The 10,687-nt window shown below is 50.3% G+C and overlaps 2 protein-coding genes across 2 annotated transcripts; one reads left to right on the top strand and one right to left on the bottom strand.

Annotated features, from left to right (window-relative positions):
* Positions 1–337: 337 nt before the first annotated feature.
* LOC117840092 (uncharacterized) lies at positions 338–1,191 on the bottom strand. Its single transcript, XM_034720548.2, has one exon. It carries the CDS (start codon positions 1,144–1,146, stop codon positions 520–522), a length of 627 nt encoding a protein of 208 aa, XP_034576439.1. The 5' UTR covers positions 1,147–1,191; the 3' UTR covers positions 338–519.
* A 1,377-nt stretch (positions 1,192–2,568) lies between these two features.
* Positions 2,569–3,318, top strand: LOC117840193 (uncharacterized). The gene has a single exon (XM_034720651.2). The coding sequence runs from the start codon at positions 2,604–2,606 to the stop codon at positions 3,174–3,176; it is 573 nt and encodes a 190-aa protein (XP_034576542.1). The 5' UTR covers positions 2,569–2,603; the 3' UTR covers positions 3,177–3,318.
* The last annotated feature ends 7,369 nt before the right edge of the window (positions 3,319–10,687 follow it).

The raw sequence follows: 10,687 nt of genomic DNA, 5'->3' as shown, positions 1-10,687 counted from the left end.
ACCAGAGAGTTCTACTCCGACTGCTACGAGTAGTCTCCTTGCCCTCGACTAGTTGCTTGTAATCCATGTAGGCTACGCCGTCCTGCACTGTAGTCTCCATATTCAGTATGTCTCGGTGTATAGCCCCATATACGGATATGTCCAAACCTTCAGGTGAGCCTATAGATGTATGTACGACAGGAGGTGGATAGGAGGGAGAGAGACGGAGCCCTCTGACAAGTGGGACGCACTTGTCAGGACGGATGAAAAAAAAGGAGGCAGAATCCTTACTTGCTTTAATATTATAGTAGAGATGTGACTACTGCACGTGTGCAGTCATTCTTGTCGACACATATCATGCACATTACACATACTGATGCCATTTATTTCTTGTTGCCTTATAATTTAGGAAAACTAGAAAATACATCGAGGGACAATAAGTTGAATGACTAGTGTGATTCCTCGCAAAAAGAAAAGGAATGAGTAGTGTGATGGGCGGTGAGATTAGGTTGATCCAATCCAACACCATGGGGTTTTATTTTAGGGGGATGATGATCCATAGCCACTATTCCCATACCCTTGTCCGTTACCTTCACCATTGCCATGTCCACCAAGTAGCCCATTGCCTCCGCCATTGCCATCACCACCACCAACCGCATCCGAGTGCCCCCCATAATAACCACGATCATCATATCGGGTGCCAGAGCCAGCACCTGATCCAGATCCATACCCATGACCCATGGAATCGGAACTTCCATCAGCTTGTGCAGCACCACCCCCACCCCCTGCACCACCAGCATTGGCATATCCACCAGCAAGCCACTCTCTTCCGGAACCCCTACTAGAACTAGAGCTAGTGCCGGAGCCTGATCCAGAACCATGTGCAGCTCCGCCGAGGTTACTACCTCCACCACCACTGCCCCCACCTCCAGCTCTAGCATGGGCCTTACTTATCCCATCCCTGCCCCCGGTGTTACTAGTATCACTGGACCCAAAGCCATCCCCAGATCCTGAGCCAGAACCACTCCCATATGCCACACCCTCTCCCTGTCCCTCCCCTTTCCCTTCAGCAGTGGAGTATCTTGCTACCCTTGCACTTGCAGCACTGGATAGTCCAATGCTTAAGAGGGCAAGAAGCCCAAGAGCTACAGGTTTGCTAATGGCCATTTTGAGTGCAGTGAAACGTAATGCTGAGTTGAATGAATGCCAAGTACTAAAGTTCACATTGGTATTTATAGTGCCTAGAGTTAGCCTTAGCAAGAGCATTCTATTTCATCCTGCGCCACTGTGAGATGGATCGCTGACTCATGTGGAGATTAAAGTAAACTTCAACTTGGAAGCAACCATGGAATGCTGCCTGAAGTTTAGAGCTGGGAGGAGTTGACAATGCAGCAACGACCTAGAAGTTTGCATTCACTGCTACAATCAGACACATGGCCAAGTGGTGTGTATATATCTGTGTTCGTGAGTTGATGTTCAACAGTTAGGAAACCAAAGGAAGAAACAAGACTTGGAATCTTCATGTATATACAACGGCTTTAAACTTGGATGGATCATCAGTTCATCACCAGTTCATCTATGGAGTGATAAAGGGGGCGTTTGGTTCCCTTGCTTATTTTTAGCACGTGTCACATCGAATGTTTAGATACTAATTAGAAGTATTAAACGTAGACTATTTACAAAACCCATTACATAAGTGGAGGCTAAACGGCGAGACGAATCTATTAAGCCTAATTAATCCATCATTAGCAAATGTTTACTATAGCAACACATTGTCAAATCATGGACTAATTACGTACGGCCAATTGCTGCATGCGTTAAGATCTGTCTCGAGTCTCGAAGCCCACTAAGAAGCTGCTGTACTTTTTAGATGCAAACGTGCTGGAGATCAGAGGCGGCGTAGACTTCTATCGGCTGCTGTGCTTATCAGCCACTCCATCAATTAACCTATCCGCTGGGCTGCCATTCACACACAGAGAGATTAATAAAGAGAAGTTCCAAAGTCGATTTAATCTGATCTGGTTAATCACTAGTCATTTATTACTACTGCGCTAGTAAATTTAGCAACACGTAAGCAGGCATGCATCGTCTATACTCTCACGCTCCAAGCCTCCACTGCTACCTTTCACCTCTCCTGACCCGCAAGGTTGCTCTTGTTCCTGCGTGCGCGCCCTCGAGATCATCAGTCAACCGCAAACTTCGAGGTCGTCGCTAAAATGTCAACTTGTACTGTGCTGTCGTCTATCGTCGATCAGTGGATCAACCTACCGATGCAGCTTGACTTGACTTCTCGAGGTAAACGTTTGCGCACTAGTAGTCCTATCTAGCTTGGCATGGCAGTGGCACCGGATATCTCCTTCCTAAGCGCACAAGATGTCTTCGTTATTTACTAATCACGCGCGCATCGATCGATATGTACTTGTGTAGCTAGGTCAACTCGCTTCACTAGTTGATTGTCTTGTAAGCCGATCCAGTTGCTATGGAAAACTCCAGCTTAACTCTTAAACCAACCGCCAGGAGCTGTCAAGTGAATGAAACAAGTATCCTGCAGCACTTCACGGCCGCAACTATAAGTACCTATGCAACACTTCAGGCTTAGCGCACAAGTATTGCAACACCTCAAAATGGCTGGCATGAAGCTTGCAGCTCTAGGCTTCATTGTCCTCATAAGTATTGGCTTAGGCGAGGCTGCGAGGGTAGCTAGGTACTCTAGCTCAGAAGGGTCTGGGACAGGAAGGGGAGAGGGCAGTGGATCTATGGATGGTGCTGGTTCCGGGTCTGGTAGTGGTACTGGATCTGGTGTGAGTGGTGACTATGGGGGTTCTGCCCATGGAAGTGGTGGAGGTGGAGGTAAAGGTGGCGGCGGTGGACTGTATGGTGGTTCTGGACATGGTGCTGGTTCTGGCTCGGGCTCCGGCACCAGCTTGGCTGGTTCAGACCCATTTGGTGGATCGTCAAGTGCAGGAGGTAGCGGTGGCGGCTGGGGTAGTGGAAAAGGTGGAGGCTACTTTGGTTCTAGTGGTTACGGAGTTGGTAGTGGTAGCGGCCACGGATTTGGTGAATCTAATCCGTTTTACAGTGGCGTAAATACGAATGCAAATGCTTTTGGTACCGGTGGAGCCAAAAGCTATGGTCAAAATGGAGGTAGCGGTCGTGGCGCGGGTAGTGGTTCTGGGTACGGCGATGCAAAACCTTAAACTTTTATATTCTACCAAGCTAGAACCCGCTATGGTATTGTTGTAACCTTGATGTTCCCATTAATGTTTGATTTCCTCTCCTTGCAATCTAATAAAAGGCTCTGGGAACTCTATTTACTAAAAGTCTCAGGAGCTTGATTTACTCTGGTAAATTTGTACAAATTAACCTTCATATTGTCTGAGTGTTGTTTGAGGGGTTGTTTGGATACGAGGTGCTGCCACACCAGATGTTCGGACGCTAATTAGGAGGACTAAACATGAGTTAATTATAAAACTAATTGCAGAATCCTGTGCTAATTCGCGAGACGAATCTATTAAGCCTAATTAATGCATCATTAGCAAATGGTTACTGTAGCACCACATTATCAAATCATGGACTAATTAGGCTTAATAGATTTGTCTCGCGAATTATACTCCATCTGTGCAATTAGTTTTGTAATTAGCCTATATTTAATACTTCTAATTAGCATCCAAATATCCGATGTGACAGGTGTTAAACTTTAACAAGGTGTTCCCCTGAATGTGTGTGTTAGATTGTATTATACGTAGTAGCTGTACATGCCTTTGTAACTTGTATTGTACACGTTCTGTATCCCTATATATATGAGATAGGTGTGATATATGAGATAGCCACACCTGTATTAGGGTGTTGGGCAGTTCCCAAACTCCTGTGTTTTACATGGTATCAGGCTAGGTCGTTCGACCTATGCTTTCCGCCGCCGCCGCCACCACGTCAGCCCCTGCCGACGGCGCGATCTCCGCTGCCGCGCCGTTCTCCTTAGCTGCTGCCTCTCCGTTCATGGAGTCCCAGCCCCTCGCGTGGGCGCATCCCCGGCAGCTGCCCATGGCTGCGCCCCTCGTCGCAACTGCCGAACCTCCGCCTGCGGCGCCCTCGATTGGTGCCCCTACTGCGACGTCCGCGCCCCACGGTGCCTCGACAATGGTCCACTGGCCACCCCCATCCGCATCCGATTCCATCGCGCCACCGTCAAACGGCAGCTCCTATGGTGGGCCCCCGCTGACGCCGTATGGTGCGCCGACGCCGTCCTACGGACTGCCTGTGCCGTCGTCCTATGGCGCGCCTGCGCCCCCGTCCTATGGTGGGCCGTCGCCGATGACCTACGGAGTCCACGCGCTGCTGACCCATGGCGCGTATCAGCCGCCGCCGTACGGCGTGCCCTACGGCGCGTCCTCAACATCGACCGCATTGGTTGGCCCCTCGCCAGCCCTCGCTAGTGCGCCGCCATCTGGCTACTACGCGTCGCACTCCGCCGCACCTGTACCACCTCCGGCTGCCCACGTGGAGCATGCTGCGGCCGTCCTTGGTGGTGCCCCTCAGCCCTTCTACTTTGCGCACCTTATACCGGTGAAGCTCACACCGGATAATTATCTGTCGTGGCGCGCACAAGTGCTGCCTCTTCTTCGCAGCTGCTACTTGGAGGGCTATGTCGACGGTACACTGTCGTGCCCTTCGCCGTATCATCCGGCGTATCATGCATGGGTGGCTCAGGATCAGGCCATCCTCTCCGCTATTCAGTCCTCGCTCACGGAGGGCGTGGCGTCGCTGGTCATCTTCGCCGCTACGTCTCGGGATGCGTGGGCTGCTCTCCACACCAGCTTTACGTCTCAGTCGCAAGCGCGAGCCCATGCTATTCGCACACAGCTTGGCGAGGTGAAGCTGCTCGACCGCACCATCACCGACTACTTCAACATGGTCACGGGCCTGGCGGATACTCTCACCTCTATTGGCCAACCGCTTCGCCCCGAGGACTTCACCTCCTACATCCTCAATGGGCTGGATGATGACTACGACAATCTCGTGGAGAACATCAATGGGCCACGTGAGCTGTACTCACGTCTTCTCGCGACGGAACAGCGCATTAAGGCTCGTCGTGCGACCCCCAGCTTCTCTTCAGCCAACGTTGCCTCGCGCGGCAAATCGGCGCCCTACAAGCCGCCAAACGGGGGTAGCAAACCGGCACCCCCACCCCAGCCATCGTGCCCTGCCAACGCCCCCACGAGCGGTCGCCCGCGTGCCTGCTGCCCCTCATGTGGCGCCCAGGTGCCCTGCCAGCTGTGTGGCCTTGCGGGTCATATTGCCTCATGCTGCCATCGCCGTTTCAAGCATGATTTTTTGGGTATTGGCAACAATGGAAAGGGCAATGAGAAACAGGCTGCTTTGGCGAGTCACGATCATGGACACACTCCTTCATATCCCATTGATGCTTCATGGTACATGGATACGGGAGCTACCAATCACCTGACAAGTGAGGTGGGCAAGCTCTCTACTCAGGAGCCATATCGTGGTCATGATCAGGTTCGCACTGCCAATGGCGCAGGTATGCACATCTCACATATTGGTCAGGCATCCCTTCTTACTCATAATTCACAAAAGTTGCATCTCCTCAATGTCCTTCGAGTTCCTTCAGTTGCACGTAGTTTGTTGTCAGTTCCTCAACTTACTCGTGACAATAATGTTTTTGCTGAATTTCATCGTTTCCATTTTTTTATTAAGGACCGGGACACGAGGATGTACTCCTTAGAGGTCGACTACGCCATGGTCTTTATGTGCTTGATGAGCCGCCTGTCTCTCAAGTTTTCAGCGGTGTTCATGTGTCGTCCTCTCATTGGCACGTGCGTCTTGGTCATCCTGCTATCCCCATAGTTCGTCATGTTCTTCACCGCCATGAGCTTCTAGTTGTGTCCAATAAAAATGCTGAAACAGTTTGTGATGCCTGTCAGCAGGGAAAGAGTCACCAGCTTGCTTTTTCTGAGTCAAGTCGTGTAGTCCAAACTCCACTTGAGCTTGTGTTTTCTGATGTCTGGGGTCCTGCCCAAACATCTGTTAGTGGCCATAATTACTATGTCAGTTTTATTGATGCTTATAGTCGATTTACTTGGCTTTATCTTATCAAGCGCAAATCTGATGTGTTCGATGTCTTTATTCAATTTCAAGCGCATGTTGAGCGTCTCCTTAAGCACCAGATTATTCATGTTCAATCTGATTGGGGGGTGAGTACCACAACCTCAATGCCTTTTTTAATAAGCTTGGGATCTCGCACCGTGTGTCTTGTCCTCATACACATCAGCAGAATGGCGCAGCTGAACGTAAGCATCGCCACCTTGTAGAAACTTGCTTAACTCTACTAGCTCATGCCTCCGTTCCTTTTCGGTTTTGGAGTGACGCTTTTTCCACAGCATGTTTCCTCATTAATAGGCTTCCTACATGGCTCCTCAACATGAAAACACCACTTGAACTCTTACTCAATGAAATTCCAGATTATACGTTTTTCAAAGTTTTTGGATGTGCGTGTTGGCCTCACCTTCGTCCATATAATAAACGTAAGCTAGAGTTTTGGTCTAAGAAGTGCGTCTTCCTTGGGTATAGTTCTCTCCATAAAGGGTACAAATGCCTTCATGTTCCATCTAACCGTGTCTATATTTCCCGTGATGTTGTGTTTGATGAGAATGTGTTCCCCTTCTCTGCACTTCCGACCACTACCACTACTCCCATGCCACCTGTGCATTCTTTTTTACCTTTGCCTGATCAATTTGTAGATGTTGTGTATACCCCTACTTTGCTGCCTCATCATTCCACAGGTACTGGCAGAGGAGCGCGTCTTCAACTCCTTGATGATCAGGTGCCTCCTGTCCCCCAGGCACTGGACGTCGCTCACGTGCCGAACGACGATCGGGTGCATGTGCCATGCATTCCTGGGCACGTCGATGCCCTCGACCGCGTCGCCTTCCCGGGTGGGCCTTCGTTGCCCGGCCCAGCACCTGAGCTGGCCTCCTCCGTTGAGGACCAGCATGGGCCTTCGTCACCAGGCCCTGCCTTGCGAGCAACGCCAGCGTCTGCGCCTCGTACCGCGCCTGCCTCTCCATCAGGAGTGACGCCCGCTTCCATGTCGCGTCACGCATCTGTACCTCCATCGCCTGTGGCCTCCTCTGCGCCCAGCGATGGCCCTGCATCGCCACCGACGCCTGCTGCAACTTCGTTGTTGCCACCCCCTGCACCTGCTATTCTGCGTCCTCGTACACGTAGCCAGAACGGCATCTTTCGCTCGTGAGAACGCACCGATGGCACGATTGCATGGATTGCGGCATGCACGGCACAAGCTGAGGCTGATCCCACTGTTGAACCTTGGCATTTTCAGGCTGCTCTTGGCATTCCACACTGGCGTTGTGCAATGGAGCAGGAGTTTCATGCACTTTTGAAGAATGATACTTGGCAATTGGTTCCTCCTATCTCTGGCGTTAACATTATTGATTCCAGGTGGGTGTTCAAGGTCAAGAAACATGTTGATGGCTCTATTGAATGCTATAAGGCACGCTTAGTGGCCAAAGGATTCAAACAGAGGTATGGTCTTGATTATGAGGATACTTTCAGCCCAGTTGTCAAGCCTACTACCATTCGTTTGCTGCTCTCATTGGCTGTTACAAGAGGGTGGTCTCTACGCCAGCTGGATGTTCAGAATGCTTTTCTCCATGGAGTCTTGGAGGAAGAGGTATATATGCGTCAGCCTCCGGGGTTTGTTGATCCTGCTCGTCCTCATCATCTATGTCGTCTTGTTAAGGCTCTCTATGGCCTAAAGCAGGCTCCTCGTGCATGGCATGCACGCCTTGGTTCTGTTCTTCGGGCTCATGGATTTGTTCCATCCACTGTTGATACATCATTGTTCCTTTATCAGCGTTCTGAGGTAACTATGTACCTGCTGGTATATGTCGATGACATTATTCTTATTAGTTCCTCCGTTGCTGCTGCTGATCGTCTCTTGGCTGCCTTGAGTGGGGTTCTTGCTGTGAAGGATCTGGGTACGTTGCATTACTTCCTTGGTCTGGAGGTCTCTCGGTCTGCTGCTGGGCTCACTCTCACTCAGCACAAGTATTCCTTGGACTTGCTACGTCGTGCAGGTATGTTGAAGTGCAAAGATGTTGCCACTCCTATGTCTGCCACGGATCGATTATCTGCTCTTGATGGTGATCCACTCGCTCCTGATGATGCCACTGAGTACCGCAGTATTGTTGGTGGTCTGCAGTACTTGACTATCACCAGGCCTGATATCTCCTATGCAGTTAATCGTGTATGTCAGTATCTTCATGCTCCCAGGACTTCTCATTGGTCAGCTGTGAAGCGCATCCTGCGCTATATCCGTTTCACTGCCTCATATGGTCTGCACCTCCACCTGCACCATCCTGTGTCCTCTCGGCATTTTCAGATGCGGATTGGGCTAGCAGTCCGGATGACAGGCGATCCACGGGGGGCTATGCAGTATTTTTTGGTCCTAACTTGATCGCCTGGAGTGCTCGCAAGCAAGCTACAGTTTCTCGCAGCAGTACTGAAGCTGAGTACAAGGCGGTTGCCAATGCCACAGCTGAGCTCATATGGGTGCAGTCTTTACTGAGAGAGTTGGGAGTCTCTCAAGATCAGCCACCGGTCCTTTGGTGTGACAACATCGGCGCGACATACCTCTCTTCTAATCCGGTATTCCATGCGCGAACGAAACACATCAAAGTTGACTATCATTTTGTGAGGGAACACGTTGCACAGAAGCTACTCCACATCAAGTTTATCTCTTCAAAAGATCAACTTGCTGACATCTTCACGAAGCCACTGTCGCAGCCTCTTTTTGAAGGTTGTAGATGCAATCTTAACTTGCTATGTACTTCAGGTCACAGTTAAGATTGAGGGAGGGTGTTAGACTGTATTATACGTAGTAGCTGTACATGCCTTTGTAACTTGTATTGTACACGTTCTGTATCCCTATATATATGAGATAGCCACACCCGTATTAGGGTGTTGGGCAGTTCCCAAACTCCTATGTTTTACAGTGTGCACTACCACCGTGCAGTGAAAAAACAAATAAGCACGGTACTATAAAAAGAGTTATACCTATTTGGGAAGGGGGTGTTAAAGTTTAACATCCCACTTTTAACACTTTTTAACACTTTTCTATCCAAACACTTGTGTTAAAAGTGGGGTGTTAAAGTTTAACACCCCATTTTTTTATAAACACATGGAGGGGGTGTTTTCCTAGGTTACCCCTTCTCTGTCCTCCCTCTCTCTCCGCCGGCCATAAATGAGGGGGCAATGGAGTCATTTCCCATCAAAGGTGTTAAAGTTTAACACATCATCCAAACACTCCAATGTGTTAAACTTTAACACTCTATTTGAGAGTGTTAAAACTTTAACACTTGTTAAACTTTTACACTTGTTAGATAGCTTGTAGACATAATCCAGCATGTGCGCATAATTTAGTTAGGAGTTAGATAGGGCAACACGACTAGAGTTAGCGGTATCCCCTTTGTGATAGAGTCCTAGTTAGTTTTCTGTTTCTTCTGGTACAGATAGAACAGTTCGGCCATCTCAGGCCTTGCTCCTACGGGAGTCTTAGTTTGTATCTAGGCTATATATTGTTGCCAATATAATCAGAAAAGCTGCACCACCAAAATCGTTTCTCTGTTTCCAACATCTGGTATTCAGAGGCTGGTTTGTGATCTCCAAGATGGCGGGAACCCCGCCCCGACCCCTCTGGCGAACTCGAGCATGGAAGCCAAGAACGACGGCAAGAAGGTAGGTGAAGAGAAGTCGGTGCCCTCCCCGCGCACTAGTAGGTCGAGGAACTCGAAAACTCCCTCCCCAAGCCGACGTCGTGGCCGCAACGTGGTGCAGCGGGTCGTGAAGGAAGTCGGCGGCGCCGGCACGTTCCCGATCTTAACGAAGACAAACTACGCCTATTGGAGTTTGGTCATGAAGGTGAACCTCGAAGCCCGCGACCTCTGGGAAGCCATCGAGTTCGGTGCTGCAGGTTGACAAGAGGATAGAAATGGCGCTAGAGCTGGAGCAGAGAATTCTTGGCTCTGGCACAATCACTACGGCCACCTCAATTTCAATGCGCTACGATGTTTGGCGCGCAACGACATGGTACGTGATCTTCCTCAGCTGGATCACGTCGACCAGCTGTGCGAGACGTGCATCACGACCAAGCATCTCCTTTCCCGCCAAAGCTAAGTACCGCGCCGACGCTCCTCTTCAGCTTGTTCATGGTGATCTCTGCGGTCCGGTGTCGCAAGCTGATCCAGATGGACGGCGCTACTTCCTGATCCTCGTCGACGACTTGTCGTGCTTCATGTGGCTTGAGCTCCTCTCCGCCAAGAGTGAAGCTGAGGCTGCGATCAAGAAGGTGCGAGCCGCCGCCGAGAACCAAAGTGGCTGCCGCTTACGCGTTCTGCGCACCAACAATGGTGGCGAATTCACATCCGCTGAGTTCACGCGCTACTACGAGGAGGAAGGAGTCGAGCGCCACTTCAGCGCGCCCTACATGCCGCAACAGAACGGCATCGTGGAGAGAAGGAATCAGACGGTGCTCCCCACGGCTCGAGTGCTGTTGAAGTGAAGGAAGATGTCGTCGCGCTATTGGGGTGAGGCGGTCTCCACGGCCGTTTTCCTCCCCAAACGTGCACCAACCAAGAGCCTTGACGGGAAGACGTCGTATGAAGCAACAAGCTCT

This window comes from Setaria viridis, chromosome 9 (assembly GCF_005286985.2).
Source record: "Setaria viridis chromosome 9, Setaria_viridis_v4.0, whole genome shotgun sequence".
Taxonomy (NCBI): Eukaryota; Viridiplantae; Streptophyta; class Magnoliopsida; order Poales; family Poaceae; genus Setaria; species Setaria viridis.
The sequence above is the reverse complement of the archived record's forward strand: the minus strand, read 5'-3'. Positions and strand labels throughout refer to the sequence as shown.

Coding starts and splice junctions, on each gene's coding strand:
- LOC117840092 (XM_034720548.2), bottom strand. CDS start 1,146: ATGGCCATTAGCAAACCTGTAGCTCTTGGGCTTCTTGCCCTCTTAAGC.
- LOC117840193 (XM_034720651.2), top strand. CDS start 2,604: ATGGCTGGCATGAAGCTTGCAGCTCTAGGCTTCATTGTCCTCATAAGT.